This window comes from Aulonocara stuartgranti (genome assembly GCF_965226115.1).
Source record: "Aulonocara stuartgranti genome assembly, chromosome: 5".
In the NCBI taxonomy this organism is placed as follows: Eukaryota; Metazoa; Chordata; class Actinopteri; order Cichliformes; family Cichlidae; genus Aulonocara; species Aulonocara stuartgranti.
In genome coordinates, this window is record NC_138943.1 from 19,399,330 (window position 1) to 19,419,791 (window position 20,462).

General features: G+C 39.6%; 2 protein-coding genes across 7 annotated transcripts; one reads left to right on the forward strand and one right to left on the reverse strand.

Annotated features, from left to right (window-relative positions):
* The first annotated feature begins 257 nt into the window (after positions 1-257).
* LOC309706504 (uncharacterized protein) lies at positions 258-3,953 on the forward strand. Of its 3 annotated transcripts, none has more exons than XM_082533098.1 (8): positions 258-1,749; positions 1,970-2,009; positions 2,110-2,181; positions 2,280-2,348; positions 2,488-2,538; positions 2,635-2,697; positions 2,803-2,878; positions 3,286-3,953. In XM_082533098.1, exons 1-8 carry the CDS (start codon positions 1,747-1,749, stop codon positions 3,317-3,319), a joined length of 408 nt encoding a protein of 135 aa, XP_082389224.1. In that variant the 5' UTR covers positions 258-1,746; the 3' UTR covers positions 3,320-3,953. The 3 variants fall into 3 exon arrangements, with proteins under 3 accessions (XP_082389224.1, XP_082389223.1, XP_082389222.1); XM_082533097.1 differs by having other exon boundaries at positions 258-449; positions 1,708-1,749; positions 2,803-3,953; XM_082533096.1 differs by having other exon boundaries at positions 2,803-3,953.
* On the reverse strand, positions 3,669-20,221 carry LOC309706503 (transketolase-like). 4 transcript variants are annotated; one of them, XM_082533095.1, is made up of 16 exons: positions 18,951-19,080; positions 18,399-18,461; positions 14,053-14,965; positions 12,742-12,859; positions 12,537-12,650; positions 12,340-12,437; positions 11,415-11,606; positions 11,105-11,223; positions 10,750-10,946; positions 9,010-9,174; positions 7,175-7,331; positions 6,555-6,685; positions 6,385-6,468; positions 6,158-6,251; positions 5,716-5,838; positions 3,669-4,795 (listed from the first exon to the last, which is right to left on the reverse strand). In XM_082533095.1, exons 3-16 carry the CDS (start codon positions 14,157-14,159, stop codon positions 4,608-4,610), a joined length of 1,887 nt encoding a protein of 628 aa, XP_082389221.1. In that variant the 5' UTR covers positions 14,160-14,965; positions 18,399-18,461; positions 18,951-19,080; the 3' UTR covers positions 3,669-4,607. The 4 variants fall into 4 exon arrangements, with proteins under 4 accessions (XP_082389221.1, XP_082389220.1, XP_082389219.1 ...); XM_082533094.1 differs by having other exon boundaries at positions 14,053-17,278; XM_082533093.1 differs by lacking the exon at positions 18,951-19,080 and adding an exon at positions 20,156-20,221 and having other exon boundaries at positions 14,053-18,461.
* Positions 20,222-20,462: the final 241 nt, after the last annotated feature.

The following is a 20,462-nucleotide window of genomic DNA, read 5'->3' on the forward strand; positions in this document are numbered from 1 at the left end:
ACGGCATTCAAATCAGCGTGACTACGAAGGGAAATGTAGTTTTCAGTGAGGCGCGCTACCTCAAGGACTCCTTGCTTCTGAAGCCGCGTTGACTTCAAGTACCAGAATGCATTGCGTCTGCCGAGACATGACCCCACAGTTTATTGAAACGCCATCTAGAGAATCAACTGTGAAACTGCAACTATAATTACATTGCATATTTATTAGGATCTTTATTAGAGTTTATGGGTATTTTTGTTATAGTCACTTGTCGAATGAACACTAGATTAGTTAATTATAGAAATATGATCTTCAGTCACTTTATTTATTAGGTACACCTGTTCAACTGCTCGTAAGCGCAAATATCAAATCAGCCAATCACATGGCAGCAATTTAATGCATCCAGGCATGTAGACATGGCCAATATTATCTGCTGAAGTTCAAACTGAGCATCAGAATGTGGAAGAAAGGTGAGTTAGGTGACTTTCATTTAAGTTTTATGATTGATGGTGTCAGGCAGGCTGGTTTGAGTATTTTACTGCTGCTCGACTGAGATTATTGCAGACAACCATCTTTAGGATTTACAGAGAAAATATCCTGTGAGCATGGTTGATGTCTGCTTCAAGCTCATAGGAAGGCAACAGTAACTCAAATGGCAATTCACCACAACTAAGATGTGCAGAACAGCATCTCTAAATGCACAACTCGTGCAACGTTGAAGAACATTAGCTACAGTATCAGAAGACGACAGCGGGTTCCATGCAAGTGGCAGCTAAGAACAGGAAATTGGACAATAGACGATTGTGGGGAAAAAAAACATTGCATGATCTGATAAGTCTTAATTTCTGCTGAAACATTCTGATGGTAGGGACAGAATTTGTTATAAGATGAAAGCATGGATCCATCTTGCCTTGTATCAGCTGCTCATGCTAATGCTGATGGCGCAATGGTGTGAGAGATATTTTCTTTGGAACACTTTGGGGTTCTTAGTACTAACTGAGCATCATTTAAATGCCACAGTCTACCTGAATTCTGCTGTTAGCCATGTCCATCTGTTTACACTGTGGCTATCTTCTATTGACTGTTTCCAGCTGGATAACCGTCTTCAAATGATCTCAAACTGGTTTCTTGTACATGTTCACTGTACTCAAATGACCTCCACAGTCATCAGATATCAATCCAATAGAGCACCCTTGGGATGTGATACAATGGGAGATTTGGGTCATGGATGTGCAGCTGACAAATCTGCAACTATCTGTAACTAAAAAAGGGGGCTAATGAATATAAATATATTTTAAAAAATCACAAAAAATATTTAATATTTTGTTTATGTTCTTCTTTATTAGAGAATGGAAAACGTTTATTATAAAAGTAGCTGGCAATTAAGTACTTTTAGAAGTCTTGTTAAATGGTCAAAAGGTATCTGTCATAAATCTGCTCATGAACTACGTTGACTGACACCAAGTTGTGGTCATGTGATCAAAGAGTGCAAAGAGTGTCGGTTTTTTTGTGTAAAAATTTGAATGCCAAACAACTGAGGACCTGATTCAAATCTAGTACTTCACAAGGTGACAGAGCACTGTCTTATTGTTTTTAACCTTTGACACACGTGAATGTGAAAGAAAAACTGTGTCAGCGGGACTTCCATTCAGTGGTAATTCTTGGTACTGACAGTCCTTGGCAGCAGTTTGAGGAAGTTGTCTACTGAATGCTGTTTGTTTTGTTCAGCTACACCTGCCTGGGGACTTCAGGAGCAGCTGAGCTGAAATGGTGTGTACACCTGCGTTTCTGCCTTTCGCTGAGGTTTTCTATCTACGATTGTAGCTCTTGCTCTGTGTAGACACATTGTGTTATAAATATAACAATGTGTCTACACAGTGTGTCTATTGCTGCTTTCACTTTCTCTCACATGCTTTTTTTTCTTATTTCCTATCAAGCAGCAGTATGTTGTATTTTTTATCCATCAAGCTACTGATCATTTCTTTTTCAGGAGTACAAAAGGAATTTAATTTTTGACTTTTATCAACACTGTATGTATATCTATTATGTTTATTTATTATCAGCAGATTTGGCAGAAATGTTCCTTTATGTAGAATATTCATTTGAAACCTATTATTCTGAACATTTCAGATAAATATTACCATTTCTATTCAATCTGCTTTGGACTGGGATGTGGAATGGCTTTCTATAGGCCATTTCGAAGTAAGTTACACTTTTTAAGCCGCTGTTCAAAGTAATTAACCCCTGGCTGAGCCAAGATTGATTAACGACCCATTTATTATTTTTGCTTTCACTTTCAGCACTCTCAGTTCCAGTATGTCTTGGTATATTTTGCACCATAGCGTTTGAGATTCTGGGCATGTTTACTGGTAAGTAGAATTTTTTTATAAAATTCACAAAAAAATTTTAAGCGAAATTTTTTTTCCAAAAAGAAAAATGTAATTTTACATAATGCACTGCAGGTTTTGCTTGTCACAATGTCTGTGTTGACTTTTCTACCCTGCTCAGGCCTGCCTGCCCATACTAAAAGATGTAAAGGTGCGCCCTACAACAAAGGAGGTACTTCCTGCTGCTATATCAAAGTCAGAATCCTAATTTTACATCCATATTTAGGTTTTGTATAAAAGCTAAACATTACCATCAAACTCTCCTTAGATACCTACTGGGGATTTGCTGTTGCACTATTTGTTGCTTTGTTGCACCTCCACTCATATCATGGTAAGACCACAATACTTTAAATATAAGACTTTATAGAATACATGGAATATTCAGATACTCAGGGGATATACTGTTTTAACTGTGGTTAAATATTGTGTATTTCAGTTTACACACTATCGTATGGATGTGGAATCATAACGTTTGCTCTTAGAGGAGCAAAACGGAAATACAGCTCTCTGAGGTTTGTCCTCTTTACAAACTATTTTTGCACATTCCTGTAGAACACAGACTGTATAAAGAGCAGTGCTTATCAAAGTTTAGGGTGAAGAGTGTAGAAGGCCAGTGGGAAATATGGAGAGGAAATATGTTCAGTCAAAATGCTCGATCTACAAGCAAACACGGGTTTTCTTATATTATGGCACTGATCTTCATTTAACTAAACTTTAAACTCTTTTTCTTAATCGATTATGACTGATATGAATTGTGTGGTGGTGGATGTCATTATTTCTTTTTCTTTATTCGCTCCTGTAGGGGGCATGCTAGTACAAGTTTTAGGAGCACTTCTTCAGAATTCATTCAATGTTTTAAAATATTTCTGAAAGTTGGGATTTGTATGACCCAAAAATTGCATTTGTTTGTTTTGAACAGGAAGCTGAGAGAGAGAACGAGAACCTGGTGGTAGTGATTTTAAAATTACAGTGGGGGGATTTACAGGAAGCTATTTAAGTGGTATTTAAGATGACGAGATGGCGACGTTTTATGTCACTGTAGAAACAAACACTGTAGTTTCCTCTTTTTTTCCACTATAAATGTCTCTGCAATCTTGTGAATGTATGTTATACCAATACACTGAAGTTCATCTGACTTTCATAAGATGGGCCTGTCTCATACCAATGCATGCTGAAGCTGATGGCTGTTCATAAATTTCATAGATACTTTCCCATTATAGTTGCAGATTGCTGTTTATGAGCAGTGCTTAAATAACACACGTCAACACAAAGGCGAATAGAAACTATTGTAAATGGTCAAAGTCAAATGCAGAGGGCTTTATTACATGAAAGTATGGTACATACAAAATTTCAAGTAACAAAGAAAGTGTTCTTAGGCTGACACGCTGGACGTAACTAGCTATTCAACATCACAGCCCACTATACCCCCTATCAGCACCGGGTGGCTCTTCTTTGCTCGACGTTGTGTAAAGATTACACTGCTGTTGAGGTCCAAAAGCAGTGCTAGAGCACAAATGAACACTGAGGTGTGTTGGTTTACGGTAACTGAAATTTCAATAACAAAAGACAATGGTGAATAGAAATAAATTTAAGAACTACAAAAATGAAAGTGAAATCATCTGAATGTTTAAATTCTGGCTCTGCATGACTGCTCTTTATGACGTGTACACATTTCTTTCACTTTGTTTCCTATTGTCTTTCACAACAACAACTCACTAAGTTTCTGTCTGACACACACACTCTATGATAAACACCGACTTGAAAACTATGCCCCACTCAGTATTACAAGCTATAGCAAAACAATATAAAACCACTGTCAGTTGAATGAATCCAAGAGCATTAAGAACACATTAGAGCATCACACAGCAGACATGTAATACCGGATTATTATTATTATTTTTTAATAGTGAGCATCCACCAATGAAAATGTCAGGTATGTCCACATCTCTGTCATTGAAATGGGTCTATAACAACGCTGGTATTATCAGTGAGGATATGCATGTTGCATGAATTTGTGTGTCTCAGTTTTTGGTGATAAATACACAAAAAGGAAGGCAAACGTGGAGCTCTACTTTAATGTGTACAGCACAAAATCACATTACTTTAGTAGCCTACACACTTAGGGGTATTCACTGTGAACAAAATCAAAGAGTTGGGTGCCATGTGAATCGAAAACATACTTGACTACTAGCCTTATCTTCAGGGGTGTAATTGGATAGGTAGGTGGTTGCAGGGAGAAAGTTACTTGGCATTGGTAGAGCTGCTGACCATCTTGCGAATGGCCTGAGAAATAGCATCACGGTCGATACCGTAGATCTTCAGCAGCTCGTGGGGTTTTCCACTGCGAGGAATGTGGGACACAGCGAGACGGTGCAGACTGAAGCCAGACTCATTGACCATTGCTGAAGACACTGCTTCGCCAAGACCACCTGTGGAAAAACAGCAAAGGAATATATAAAAGACAAATGTGAAAGACAAATCCACTTAAATGCATTTTTAACTGTCTGGTTAATGTGATGTCTTAAGGATGGGACATTTCTAACATGGTCATCTCAGGCTGTGTGTGTAAAGTCCTAAATTCAGAAGTAAATAAAAAAATGAAATAAAGGTAGCTATATAGAAAAATTATGCCTTTGAATGATATTGTTTTACATTATTTCTTATAGATGTAATAATGTAGCAAGTACTGTATTTGTAATTTTGAAGTACTGCCCAATTGTGTCCAAGAATAAAAACATGGAGCGGGAAGTTCAAGCATATTTGGCTCCCATTACAGTATCCAAAAACACTGAGCCTCTGTGCACACATTACATAAAGGGATAACAAAAAAATCATTACAGCTAAGTGTAAAAATGATCCCCTTGAACGTTGCACCACAACTGTTCCAGATGTACAATGAATGAGATGCACAACATCAGACAAATTACAGTTGTTAGATTTCCTTTGTCCAGCCTCATCCATGCCATCACCCACCCCCTTTCTCTTAGTAGGCACAGGCCAGAGCTGTCTGTGTTATCTAGGTCACAGTCAGCCCCATGGGCACCCGCTTAGCTAAGGAAATCTGACAGCACTCTGCCTCCATGGCTGTCGTACTTACAAAATGCACCACAGTACCAATACCTTGCCTGCAATGAAGGCACGCGACAGGCGGTCTCAGCCCTCAGCCAATAAGCAATTGCCAGCACAACCCGTCTACATCAGTGAACCAATGGAAACATGCCACCACAACACTCCCAAGGATATGCGCCAATGACGAGGCACAGCCGCATTATGCTACTGAGCTTGTTGCTGCTTGGTTGGCGATAGGCATGCAATATGCAAAATCCAAGCAACTTCTATATAAACCTACCTTCGTAGTAGTGGTCCTCGACAGTGAGGATCCTTCCCCTGGTAGCACGTGTGTGGTCGATGATCGTTTTGACATCCAAAGGTTTGAGTGTGAAGGGGTCAATCACTCGGACAGAGATCCTCTCTGGAAGATGAAAAATACAATGCATAAAGATACATCATACGGTTAACCGAACCACAGCGATTGAATATAGGATAATATAGCAGTTCTGCCAACCTGATAAAGAAAGCATAGTTTGTGCAAGAAACACAAAAACTAAGATCAGGCTAACATTTAAATGACAAACTGAACACAGAACCATTCAAAACCTATTCTAAGGAACAGCAATGGTCTAACAGATACATTCTAAAAAAAAATAGAGATATAAATCTGACCAGCTAGCAGCGGATTACAATGTTTTTCTTGTAATTGTTCTGGATGTGTCGGCACATATCTTGCGGACCTTTCTTTAGATGTTCAGCTGCAGCAAGGGCCTCGTGCAAAGTCACTCCAGCTGCCACCACAGTGACCTGGTCGTCCTTGCTTTGGTACACCACCTGTCAAAGAGAAGGAAATGTACCCTCTATAAGCTGTAGTGTTTCGAGTGATTATTTTGGAACAATAATCTGCCATTTCTGCCTCATGTGTTTATCTCTCACTGTCTTAAGAGAAGCACAAATAGTGTCTCACCTTTGCCTGTCCAACATGGAAGTCCTCATTGCTGTTGTAGATGATAGCACAGTCTTGGCGGCTGGTTCGGATGTAGCAAACACCCTAAATGAAAAGGAAAATGAAAAGATCATTACTGCAATAGATGATCATGTAGGGGAGCTGTAACGCTGCCATTTTTGTTTAAGTACCTTTGTGGTTGCAGCCAGTTCCACAGCCTTCTCTGTAGACACACCATCACAGGGATAGAAAATGGTTGCTGTGGGAAGGGCCCTGAACATAGCTACGTCCTCCAGACCCATCAGGGCAGGGCCCTCCTCTCCTGCAACATACACATTTATAGTTGATTTTATGCATTCAACACTGAGGAAATCTTCAAAAGTTATCTACTTGTTAGGTGAGCTGAAGCATGCAGGTGCACAAGCATAAAGGTCGGCTGCATGCAGTGTACCTGCACTAACAGAGGGACACTTGGTTCCCTGTTGACAGCTTCCAGGGCAGACACGAAAGGAGAAAAGGGGGAAGTTTGAGTAATAGCTGTAAGGTCAAGGAGGGTAAATGGCAAGGAAAACACAGCATTAGAGGGGAAAAATAGAAAGGATTGAAACAACTCACAAACTGACACAGACTTCTTTGTATACACTTGTGCATTTATTAAGGAGGCTGTGGATATATTCTGAGGAACTGGGTGCTCTGAAGTGGTTGGATTCAGTGTAAGAGGGGATGAGGGTGAATTTGTGAAGGTGTGAGTTTGGTGACATGTATGAGAAGGGTTTTTATGTGAATTGCTCATTGGCAGCAGTCTACTGACCGGTGGACAGACCGCAGTGAGAGCCGCACAGATTGATGTTGCTTTCTGAGATCGCTGCCATACGAAGCTGGTCATAGGCGCGAGTGAAAAAGGAAGCAAGAGTGCTGGCAAATACCACATTCCTCTCTCGGGCAGCACATCCCATCGCAACGCTGACCTGGGAAATGAAATCATTATTTCTTAGTACCTTTGCGAGCGAGGAAACCTTCATGTGCCAAACTAAAGAGACACAGGCTGCAAGAACGTCACCACAAAAAGATCACCCAGAGGGTAAAATATCTGTAGTGCAAACCATATTTGAAAGCCTCTTTGAACTAAAGACCACAGTAAGCAGAAAGTTTTGCAAAAATCTCTGAAGCTTATTTTACCATATGGACAGGATCAGTGGCATACCTCCTCTTACAAATAATTTCCTTTGTCCTGTCTCCAAACCTTTCCACAGTCCCACATCTTCTCTTCTTTCTCAAAAGTAACATCTGACGCTACATAAATGAATTCAACGAAACTCCATTTGTTTTTGTTTGTAACTAATTAAGTTTTTGTACACTGAAAAACAGAACATGTTGGATTTACTTAATTCAATTTTGGACATTGGTTGCACACAATTGTTTTGCTTTGGCAGACAATTAAACAACTGAGTTAAAAGAAGTAACAGTGCTAACCACCACACCACAAAGCTGTCCTTCCAGGCTTAACAAAAGTAGGAAAGCTATGATTACAAGGCTTGAAACAGAATTTTCTGTTTGTCCTTGACATGTCATCTCAACAAGAACAAATGAAGTTGTTGAATTTCAAACAGATCCAACATGTTTTAATTACATTCACCATAGAAACATGAAATTATTTTGCTCAAATTACAAGTTAGACTTTTGTAAATGCAACAACCAACCAATTTCCTTTTTTTCAGTGTAGGTGAGTCTTGCATATTTTTTTAATTTCATCTCGATTGTACCCTTGAACTTTTGACTTTTCTCATGCATTCAGCCAGATGGTCCCACCCTCTGTAGTGATTAATATTTTACTTAATAATAATAATGGATTGGATTTATATAGCGCTTTTCAAGGCACCCAAAGCGCTTTACAATGCCACTATTCATTCACTCTCACATTCACACACTGGTGGAGGCAAGCTACGGTTGTAGCCACAGCTGCCCTGGGGCAGACTGACAGAAGCGAGGCTGCCATATCGCGCCATCGGCCCCTCTGGCCAACACCAGTAGGCGGTAGGGTAAAGTGTCTTGCCCAAGGACACAACGACCAGGACAGAGAGCCCGGGGATCGAACCAGTGACCTTCCAGTTACAGATGCGATTCCCAACCCCCTGAGTCACGCTCGCCCCTTCTGAATACACTTGTCATAACTGCTTATCATCATGGAAATGCCTGACCTACATTGAAGCAGGCTGCTGCTGGGGACATGAAAAGACAAGAAATTAGAATTCGATTGTCTCTCTTCAAATTAGGATCTGATAAAATGTTGACCGAAGCAAAATAAAGGGGTTTTCTAACCACTGGTGTCAGCAGCTGCCACATTGATGTAAAAGGAGGAACTTGAGTTTTTTATGTGACTATCCTTATATTACAGGGCAGGTACAGACAAGCCATCTATAATTTAATAACATAAGCTCAGCTCAGCAGCTATGGCAAGCTAGGTTGTGCAGACAGCAAACGAAGAGCAGTTTACGGAGAAGAATCGCTATTAAAAAGCAACTCTGTTACATCTAAAATGAAATGATAGCATTAAACTAAAAGTGACAGAATGATAGGATTCACATCTGTTTTTGAAGAAATATTTTTTTATCAAGAAAAAGGCGTAAATTTGACCAAAGATCATACCATGTTTTGCTGAGCAATGTAGCACTCAACAAAACGGTTGGGATGCTCATTCTTAAAGATCTCTGAGTAGGTGAGGTTATTGGTATCTCCATCAAGGGCCACAACACGTTCATTGTAGCGTCCCAGCTTGGCCAGTGCCATTCCGTATGCCTTCCGTGTGGCAATCTGCAGAGAAAAGGAGGCCAAATTCATCAATCTTTTTACAACCTGCAAAGGTTGGATGCTGCAAAAGGAAAAACAGAACACAATGATTTACAAATCCTTTAAACGCCTGTGGTGATCAGGCCTAACCTCCTCTTTAGTTGTACTGAACTGTACTGTTGTACTGAATTCAATTAAAAGTATTCCGATCAACAATTTTTAATAACTGAATTCATGTTAATGTATTAACTGTGAAAATTGTGATAGTTAATTTGTGACAATTTGTTTTATTTGTTTTTTTTCCCTTTATTTTAATATATATCCCAAATTGGCTCTTTACTTCTGTGGAGTGTTTTGCATGCCTAAGTGATCCCAGGAGCTATGTTTTCGAGGCATTTTGCCCTGGTTGGGTCTTCCAAGGCAGTTTAGTTCTGGGTGATGGACCAGATCAAGAGCACCTCTGTGTAGAAAAATCTAGACACAGATGAGCCCCGTTCCCCGAAAGCCAGGCTTGCCGAGCACCTGGTTCCCAGGCCTTAGTCCATGGGGCCTGGATCAGCCACATGGGTCCACCCTCCTGTGGGCAGACCACCTGCAGAAGGGGCTGCAGGAAACCTGTGCTTTGTATATTGGGAGGCAGTTGAAACCACAAGCTTTTGAAGGGGGTGTGAATAATATGGACTTTAGGCAACACTGTTTAAAACCAGGACTCTCAATGATGAACACAAACCACATTTTACTGTTCTTATATGAACAAAAGTTGGTTTGGTTAACATTGTCTATGCTTTCATTTTTAATGAATCAGGCTTTCGCTTTTGTGAAAAATCTATTGTGTTTGCTTTGAGTAAATGCAAATTCAAAACATTTGCTACAATCAAACATGATATATTTATATACCAATTGGTTTTAATTGCTACTTCATAGACGCACAAGTTCAAGTATGATTGCTTTTGAATTCTTGTCTTGATCATACACATCTTACACATATTTATTCTTTTATTTATACTTAAATTTATGCTCGAACATATCCTTTTGCTTATGTAGATTCCCACAGAGTGGTGATCATGTCTAACCTCCCCTTTTGTTGTCCCTGCACTGAATTAGTTTCCATAATTAAATGTTAAATGGACTGATTCTTATATAGTGCTTTACTACTCTCCCAGAGCCCTCAAAGCACTTTATAAGACATGCTTTAGTCACACCTATCATACAAGCACCTTTTTCTATGCTTAAGTGCTTTCCATCTAACATTCCTACTCTGATGGATGCATCGGTTAGTATCTTGCCCAAGGATATTTGGCATGCAGACTGGAGCATGCAGGGATCAAACCACCAATCTTCCGATTAGTAGATGGCCTGCTCTACTTCCTGAGCTACAGCCACCCCATACTTGGCTCAAACTTCACAGTTTCTGTGCATTTCTTTGTAATATTTTCAGTTAACCACAGAGTTTGTATGATTTGCAAATGTCTGATCTAAACTTATTTACATTTCATACAACATTCCAACTTTTTTGTAGACACGGTTGTTTGGGATTCATTCATTCATTCATTGCTACCTGGAGAATAAAGTATTTGTATTCATGTCCACTTTACAGACCTTTTCTCCAGCCTTGTAGCTGGGTGCGCTTGGCATCCTGATGTTTCTTAGGCTGACAGGTGGGGAGTCCTCAATAGGAGCAGGTGGGTACAGGTGCTTGCTGCTACTCATGATACGGCTCTGCAGATCCTTCATGACCATGTCAGCCATGTCTTTGGGCAGAGTTTTGGCGTGCCAACCCAGCTTATCCTCTGCAGCTGAAAACACAAAAAAATGCTCTTATGTTCATTTAATTCATATGCACACATACATTACTCGGTAGGTGCCATTCAAACTGCAAAACTGCAGTGTACTTTTGAATATCATTTATTTTAAAATGAGTGCAAAGGGTGCAAAGATGAAAGACAATATTTACCTGGAATGCCTTTGCCCTTAATGGTTTTGGCTATGATGGCAGTGGGTTGGTGGCATGGCTGGCTCAGAGCCTTGCAAAGCTCCTCTACGCTGTGTCCGTCGACAATGATAGCATGCCAGCTATAGACACACACATGAAAAGGCTTTCGGTATGTCTCACACATATTTATGTGAAATATAGGAAATAAGAAATACGTAAATATGTGAAATACAGAAAATATAGGAAAATACAGTCTTCCTTCAGAGCTTATACCATAAACGGATGCTAACCAGCCTCTAAATCAGTATGGATTTCTCATATGCAATTTTACCCAAAGGCTTCACAACGCTTCTGATATTTTTCTACGTGATGCTGCAAGGGTGCAGGGTCACTCTGGCCAAGACGGTTGATGTCCATAATGGCCACCAGGTTGTCAAGCTGGTAGTAGGAGGCAAATGACATGGCCTCCCAGACAGCCCCCTCTGACATCTCACCATCCCCCAGCAGACAGAAGACACGGTAACTGGAGAACAAGCCAAGATTACATGATTATACTGTGCATACTGTATTTGTGTTTTATGTTTGTGTAGATGAGGGTGATGTGTTGTGGATGTGAGAAAAAAAAGTCATATCTGAGGAAAACGCCTTTCCAGTCAGGCTTGTTTTATCGCCATTATCTGACACCTGGATGGGTAATCAGCTGTGACGTGTTTAAGCTTCCTGAGGGCTGAGATGTGACTACTTAATTTCACACCTACCTTTGTAACTTACTTTGCCATAAGAGCCAAATAGTGTTTAACTAAGACCATTTTTTGTACTATTATTCACCTATTAATCACACACGGTCTGAAATATTAGCAGATGAATCAAATGTCATCAAAGTAGCTGCTTATACAAAGGAATATTAAAATATGACAGCGTTCCACTTTTGTGGCAACTTAAAACAAATAAACAGTCTACGGCATAATATCTGGATTTTACTCCAAAATGAAATCTGCTTGGGTGGTAAAAATATCTCAGGCGTGACTGCTGCGCCTGTGATTATTAGAGCAGAAGAATTGTTAGAGCAGATCATGTAGCTGCAGTATACACCCACAGAATGAAAGAAAATCCTAATTCAAAGCACTACAAAAAAAATACGATGCAACGCTGTGTCAATAATTTAAACAACTGAGTTGATATTTTCATGTAAAGCTGCAAAAACACCTTTTTTTTCCCATAGGTGTTTTGTGTATTGCGTGTGGACAAGGAATTACCTGGATTTATCAAAATATTTCCCAGTGTAAGCCATTCCACAGGCCACACCAAGACCCTGCCCCAGCGATCCAGTGGCGACATCCACAAATTGTTGTTTCTGAAATGTACACAGATCAAATAAATCAATAAACTCTGAGTAGAGTTTGTGCTCTTTGAGTCCTGAGGTGTGTTATAGGTACAGTATGTGGCGGCTTACGGGGGTTGGGTGCCCCTCCAGGGTAGAGTCAACCTGGCATAAACTGAGCAATTCGCTCTCCTTGAGAAAACCTGTTTCAACCCATATGGAGTACAACGCAGGAGCAGCATGACCCTGAGATAGACATGAAAAGAAGCAAGGCATTACAATTACAAAAGGAACAGAGGCTCTCATATTCAGACCAGCGGAGCTTACTGACTCTCACCTTAGACAGGATAAAGCGGTCGTTGTTGAAGTTTCTTGGGTCTTCAGGGCGGTACTTCATAGTGTGGAAGAAAAGCACAGACATGATTTCTGCCACACTGCAGCATGACGTGGGATATCTGCACAGTGTATGAGAGGGTGCTATTAAAATGAATCCAAATAAACAGCAAACTCAAAAACACAGAAAATACAGGCTAAACTTTAATATGTTTATTATTAGTAGCCTACTGTATTTGCATAAAATCCACTATAGCTATACATTTATGGTACTGTCCCAAAAGGCTGCAGTATCACTCTAGGTAAAGCTATCACAAAGCACACTTAATTAGCTAAAATTTCAGCTTGAGATGCCAAATGAAGATTCTATTCAAAAGAGTGCAACACAAAAAAGTCAAAAACACCACTTCAAATTGCTTTTGCAAAGACAATCACACAGAGACCCGTAAACTGTTAGTATATGCTGCCCAAAATTAATTGTAGCATTAAAATATGTTGCATCTATAAATAATTGGCATTAATGCATTATATTAAACCGCCAACTTCTGTCACAAAGAAATCACAAATTCCAGCTCCATGGAGTCTGAAGGCAAGTATTTTGCTGTGTTTTCTTGCTATTCAAAATTAGACATTCATAATCAATAAGAGCTCGAAGGAGAAATTATATTAAAGATTACAGGCAGCTTTTCATTGAAATTTCCATTGAAGAGGATCGCATGATTGCAGCGGCCACACAGTACTCGAGTCTATTGCTACGTACAGTTCACCCACCATTATACTATACAGGGTAGTCTGCTCTGTTGAATTGTTCATAGGGGTATATCTAGTAAAATAGATGATTATAGACAATTATTATCTTGTAACCAAAGTAAATGTAAAAAAAAATCAAATAACCTAAATTCTGTTGATGTCACCCTGATCTGTTCATGTTTTTCATTCATTTCTGCTTGCACATCAAAGATTTGGAATTTTTTTTAAACAATTGTGTATCTCTAATATGCTATAAATAAAGTATAATTACACGGAAATAACACAATGTAGATATTTACATTTTCTGAAATAAAATGCTAAAATTATTTCAGCCAAATCTAAATTTGTCAAAGGAGGAGAACAAAAGCAGAACACATTGTTCCTTACATCCTAATCTGTTCATGCATAGTTCATTGGGTGTGACTATTTCTGTTGATGAGTGCACGATGCAAAGGAAAACTAGGTTTTGCATTATGTTATGCACACATTTCTTATGTTTATATGTGCAGTTCATTTACAATCTTACAGCAAAGCTCGTGTGCAAGAATCAGTAAATGCAACTTACCCGCTGCCCGCTCCAGTTGTTGCCTTGATCGAGTTGATTCGGAGGCGGTTGGCGATGTTCCTCAGTGCTTGCACTGTCTGCTGGTCAGGTTTGTGGTAATCCTCCATGAAGGCGATATATTGAGTTTTAAAGCACCAGAAAAATGGACCAACTACAATCCTCTGTTGAATTTGTGTGGTTTTAATATGTGTGTGTGCGTGTGTGTGTGTGTGTGTGTTGCCAAAGAGCAAAGCTAGTGTGAGTGTGTGAGTTATAGAGGCAGGCAGAAAGAGAGATAGAAACGAGGAGAAACTGGATTTAACCTACCAGGCATGTACACACATGGATGCACAGGGACACACACACATACACACACACACACGCTGACAGACACAAAGGAGGAGGAACCCAGTGACGTGCACTGGGCGTTACTGCTAAAATACAACGGCATACACCAAAACTATATACCTTTTACCAGACTATGTTTTGACAGCTAAGGTCACAAAAGGTTGTGAAAGATCCCAGAGGGTAATTTTAAAAAAATGTGTCTGTGTTACAGTTCAATTCTATCCCTCCTACAAATCATAGAGCTGTGTTTAACCACATGTCCTGCCTATTTAGTTATGGGTGAGTGCATGCAGTCTATCAGTGTGATAAGGTTAAGAAAAACAAAACAAAAAACTCTTGTCTTAGAGTGTGAATAAATACATTAACGAGGAAGAGGAGCGCCTAAAAATCAAAATGATGCCTTCCTCGTCCTTGGTTTGTGACACAACTGATGATGTACTGAGAAACTTTACCTCGGGAAGGCTGTGATATTTCTCTGCCATATCTAGTTGCTACCAACAGAGTCTCTTCTAGATGAGTGGTGCTCAGAGTCTTGTCCAATGAGTGGAAGATGGGGAAACATGTCCAAGGGGGATTCTGTCTGTACCTGGTGGGTGAGACTCTGGGAAGAGGTCTTTTGTGATTGGGTAGTGTTAAAACTTACCTCATTTGGAGTGGTTAAGCGATTTGTGGATAAAGAAAAAGAGGACATAACTGTGTCTGTTAACATCCGAGATTGTGTACCTTCACTAGCAACTTAGAGCTCTTTGGAAGGAAGATGGCAGGGATAGCTCAGTAGGTAGAGTGATCAGAAGAATCCACTGAACGGCTACCCTGAGGTACCCCTGAGCAAGGTACCGTCCCTACACACTGCTCCCCGGGCGCTGGATTGGTGCCTGCCCACTGCTTCACTGAGTGAATTGGTTAAATGCAGAGAAGTAATTTCCCTACGCAGATTAATAAAGTATACATTACATTCATAGTGCTAAAAATGTTTCTTATTTTATATTCAAAAACACTTCCCCAGGCCGATGGCTTCCATCCAAGCCAAAGATGTGAGTCTGTCGAGGAGACTGCCTCAGAGTACTTTGCTCTGGAGTGTTTCATCAGACTGCAAGGTGTTCAAGACTATGTTAATCATGCTGGTGGATGCTTGAGTCAGGAAGGTGGAGGAAGTTGGTGGAAATATCACTTCACTCTTCTAAAGATGTCACAATTGAAATTAGACAGTAATGGTGACAAAACATTTTTTTCCTACAGAATCATCATCAGTGTTGGTCAAGTTACTTGAAAAAAGTAATCAGTAACTAATTACTGATTACTTCCCCAAAAAAGTAATCCCATTACTTTACTGATTACTTATTTTCAAAAGTAATTAATTACTTAGTTACTTAGTTACTTTTTAAAAACACGATTTACAACCTTAAGAGGTGATAAAGTGATAGATCTTTCAGCCCAATTCTACTTTTTCTGCATAATCCATCATACAAAATGTAATCAAATGGAAAAGTCTCTTTTTTTAACTTGTTTTATCAGTTTTAATCTTTTAACTTTATGCATCAAGCAAAAATGTAATTATATGCAACATTCTCTGACTTGAATAAATTAGTTTAACATTTAAACCTATTTTCTGCACATTCCAGGACATAAAATAAAATTTTTTTTGTGTTTACACTCACTCTTTCAAATAGATGCAAGTAAAACACAGCAGAAAATAAATAAAGTCAAAGACTCAGCGGTCCTGTTGCTCTATTTTCACCTGTAAAGCAGGACTGCGGTAGGCGGAGGTTTACCCTGGTGCAGGTGTGCCGCGGTCAGTTGAAGAATCCGCGAGTTTCTCTGTGAGTTTCCCATTACGTCGTTGCGCACTCGGTGCTTGCTTGGAAGTTTAGGGGGTTTTTTCGCTGTAAAAAGCAGTTTTCTTCCCACGATGGACACTAATGTTTTTGTCACTTTTTATGGAATCAAACTCAAAGTAAGGTCAGTACTTCCACGCTTTAAACGCTGCATGCTCATACGCTCTCCCACAATCGATATGATCTGCACACAGCTGTTGTCACTAACGGCGCACTCGCTTACGTCACTGTCGTGAAACATTCTCGCAAAAAATCACGGTTTTAGTAACGCAGTAACGCAGCGTTCCTACGGGAAAGTAACGGTAATCTAATTACCGTTTTTGCAATAGTAATCCCTTACTTTACTCGTTACTTGAAAAAAGTAATCAGATTACAGTAACGCGTTACCATCTCTGATCATCATACATCTTCAGCACCTGCTAAAGCATTAATAAGGAAACATCTTTGAAGGTGGTTACATCAAGACAGAAGCTTACACCTTTTCACTTTCCAGCTAGCCATCCAGATATTAATGATGCTGAAAAGAATGATGGGGATTAACTGTATCATCTGCAGGAAAACTCTGATAGACCACTGGAGGAACTGCGGGGAGCCAGCTAAATTTTCATCTGCAAATTCTGACACCTCCCTCCAGCCCTACAGCTTCATTCTCAAACTCTATCCACCCAAAAGCAATTTAACCTTACCGTTATTCCTCTCCACCTCTGCCAGACTCTGATAATACAATGGAGGACTCTCAGCTACCTTCAGGTCAAGGTTCCTCACCTCTGTTTACAGATCTACCAGCTCATCCACTTCATCGTTTTTATTTTACTGTGGTAAAAGAGGAAGATCCCTGTAGCTCCACAGTGTAGAGATTTACATATTTCTCTTACAGTTTGTTCCTGGGAGGAGGCACCAATTCATTTGGAGTTGTGAGAAGGGAATCCAGTGTAAAAACTCTCGTGGAGCTACATGGTGTGGTGACCCATTGTGAAAACTACAAATCCCTTTTTCTTCTTGAAGAGGAAGATCCTGCTGAAGGATTTACTGGAGGTTTTGATACTTTGTGCACTGTATAAAGGCTGCATGTGGTGATAAAAAAACAAAAACAAGATCAAAACTCTTGAAGCATTAAACCAAACATTTGTATTATTATAACAACCTGACTTATCGTGTTGTTCAGAAAGCTAATTTTGGGAAAAGAGGAAGACCAAAGAGAAGATTCATGGATGTGGTGAAGAAGGGTTATAGAGTTGGTGTGACAAAAGAGGAGGCTAGGGATAGGGTGGTAGTACCACAGTTCCTCTCTTGGTCTTCTATCAAATGCTTTCTCTAGATCCACAAAGACCTTCTCTGTACTTCTCCATCAACACTCAAAGCAAACATCACCTATGTAATGCTCTTAAAGCCACTCTGCTGCTTGCTGATTGTCACCTCTTTTCTTAACTTACCTTCAACAGCTCTTTCCCACAATTTATGGTATGCCTAATCAGCTCTATCCTCCTGTAGTTACTAACGTTCTGCACATCACCCTCGTTCTTGAAAATCAGTATACTTGTTCTCCATTCCTCTCACTCCCCAAAACTGTGCTAAACCTGGTCAAAAAGTCCTCTTTCTTAAACTTGTTCAACAGGTCTTATGCCTCTTTCTTTGAACACTTTCCTGTACTTCTTCATTCCACCACCAAGTCCTTGTTCTCCTGTCCACAGGATGTAACACTTACTTGGAAGTTTCCCACAACTGTACTACAGGCAAGATAAACTTTACTCGTCACGATGAGACTTCTTCCCTTTCTCTGTCAGTCCCTGCATCCTGACATGTCTCCAGTTGTCCCAAGTTCCCTCTGACTGTCTCCTTGGTGCATTTAAACCCCTGTTCCTCCCTGTCCCTGAGATTCACTTTTAATGTGTATGTATAATACAATACAGATAAATGAAAATAGAGTCCTTGAAATGTACAAAATATTGATAAAAACAATTATCAAAATGGAGGCAACTTTGCCTGTGGTACAATGTATACTATGTATGAAAAGACCTTTACTACAGATACTACTATGGCTCTGCAGATTTTTTATTTTATTTTAACCTGTGTCGCCTCACCTTGAGGTTGGCAAATCCGTCTATCACTTTTTGGTGATCAACTCTCTCAAGCAGTTTAACAGTTTCTGTTGTGCCTGTCACTGTTCCCGGTCTGTTTTCTTACCTGGTTCTTCCTGACCTTGTACTTTCTCCTCACGTTCCCCTCTTTCCTCTCTCCTTCTTTGGACTGACAATCATACACATATAGATTGTATTCAATTAGATGAAAAAATTACATCAATATGAAAAAAATATATTATTAAGATCACTAATAAAAAAAAAAAGTCCTCTCTCAGTGTACTTTCAACCAAAAGGCAAATAACCAAACCACATGTACATCTAATAAAAGATATAAATATTGAAACACTGATCCAACATTATTCTTGATTGACGGATCATTTGCTCTTACAGTTTTACCTGAATGTTGTTCCTGGGTTTAATATGGGCACATGCACATATGACAAAATAACCAACTTCTCTCATTCCATTTCAAACAGGACAGTATCAACAACAGTAAGCTACAGACAATTTAAAGTTTTAGATTTTAAATAGGCTGTATAAATTTCGATGGGAGCAACATGTCGACGGTCAAATGTGGCTGATTTTACTACAGAGCAGGACGGACTGTAGGGTAGCAAACATTGTTGGAAAACACGTTTCCAACACTGCAGGGTACCTGGTGTAATGTTTTTCAGCTAAAAAGAAACATGGTCTGACTCCTACCTAACTATATAAAGAGTAACTGAAGGTTAAATGCAGCTAATATGTCCTGTTTTAAGCCAGGCTCCGCTGTCTCAGCCACCAAAGGGCGCTGGAGCCAGAGTAGGGGAGAGGCGAGCTGGAACAAACCATTTTGGGAGGGGGGGGGGGGGGGGGGGGGATATCTATACTTTTGTTGTTAAAATGTTACGTCACAACCAAGTACTGAATGCTTTTTTATATTTTTAGTAGTGTGTCACACAAACAGCAAATATTGTAAAAAAAAAAAAAAAGAAAAAAAAAAGAGTAAGAAATCTTTGGGGGTGCTTTGATTCTTTGATTCATACCCCCCAAAATGGGCTAAAATCGCCCCTGATCTACAGTCTTTGCGAACAGCATCTGACAGACCTGTAATTATGGGGAGGGTTGTCCTGCCATCTAGAGGAAAATCTTTGATATCACATTGGTCTATTTCTACATGGGTACGTGCTGTATCTGATGTATGAACCAATAGCATCTTGGAGACAAATCAATACTCGGTGCACTCTTTTGTCTGCGACATTTTGGTAGGGGGACCTGAAGTTCAGGTGTAGGGGGCAGGGTGCAGGGGGTAGACCAACAACATTTTACAACATATAAGCCCATGTTACATTTGCTATTAAGACTGGAACTTAATATAACTATTATTATTAGATATTAACAACACGGTAAGCTTAAATTCAAAAGGATGACTCCTTCTAGAAGAAAATCATTTTACTTAGCATCCATATCAAAACATATGTCGGCACTTATAATAAATTATAATTAATTTGAAGCGTTTTCTAAATTAACTTTCATTTCAAACGTCAAATGGACCCTGATACAGACTGTCTAAATGTTTGCTCGCTTTGCACAGAAATAAGATTAAAAAGCATCTCTCCTGGTAGCTACAGTTTCACCATCTTTCTCTCATAAATGTCATTTCAGAATTGAGAGCCACGTCTTTCTGTTATGTCTCTCCCAGTATTATCATTTATCATTATCATAAATTTGCTTTTGTAAAATGTTTTAGAATATTTATCAAGCAGAAAACTTCAGCAACACATTACACATACAGATATAATAAACAAATGCAAAATAAACAGCCTATGTAAGCTTTCAATTTCTGTTTTGATCAAATGACACTTACTGAGCAGTCTTTACCTTAAAAATTCCTTGGAAATGCAATCACTGTACCCTAAGCTAGCACGGAAGTGCGGGTCATACTATACAGAAACAGTTTGTCATATGCTGATCTGTAAAAACAGCTCAGATTTAGAAATGATGGCTCCCAATGCATCTGAGTAACTTCGAAAGAGAAACAGTGTAACTGCCAATACAGTAATTTCTAAAGTTACTCAGATTACGCTCACCCCATCTCTGCAGCGCTGGCTAACGTCACGTCTGAACCGTGAACGCACCACAGGGATGAGACAGGAAAATGACGCATGCATGCGGGATCATGTGGTCA

What these genes read in the sequence shown, in the direction of transcription:
- LOC309706503 (XM_082533093.1), bottom strand. Translation starts at nt 14,159, where the DNA reads ATGGAGGATTACCACAAACCTGACCAGCAGACAGTGCAAGCACTGAGG. An exon ending in TCACTGCGGTCTGTCCACCG is followed by an intron (nt 6,686 to 7,174) that starts GTCAGTAGACTG and finishes TGTATGTTGCAG; the next exon opens with GAGAGGAGGGCCCTGCCCTG. An exon ending in CGAGGACCACTACTACGAAG is followed by an intron (nt 4,796 to 5,715) that starts GTAGGTTTATAT and finishes GTTTTTCCACAG; the next exon opens with GTGGTCTTGGCGAAGCAGTG.
- LOC309706504 (XM_082533096.1), top strand. An exon ending in TTTTGACTTTTATCAACACT is followed by an intron (nt 2,010 to 2,109) that starts GTATGTATATCT and finishes TGAACATTTCAG; the next exon opens with ATAAATATTACCATTTCTAT. An exon ending in TGCGCCCTACAACAAAGGAG is followed by an intron (nt 2,539 to 2,634) that starts GTACTTCCTGCT and finishes AACTCTCCTTAG; the next exon opens with ATACCTACTGGGGATTTGCT.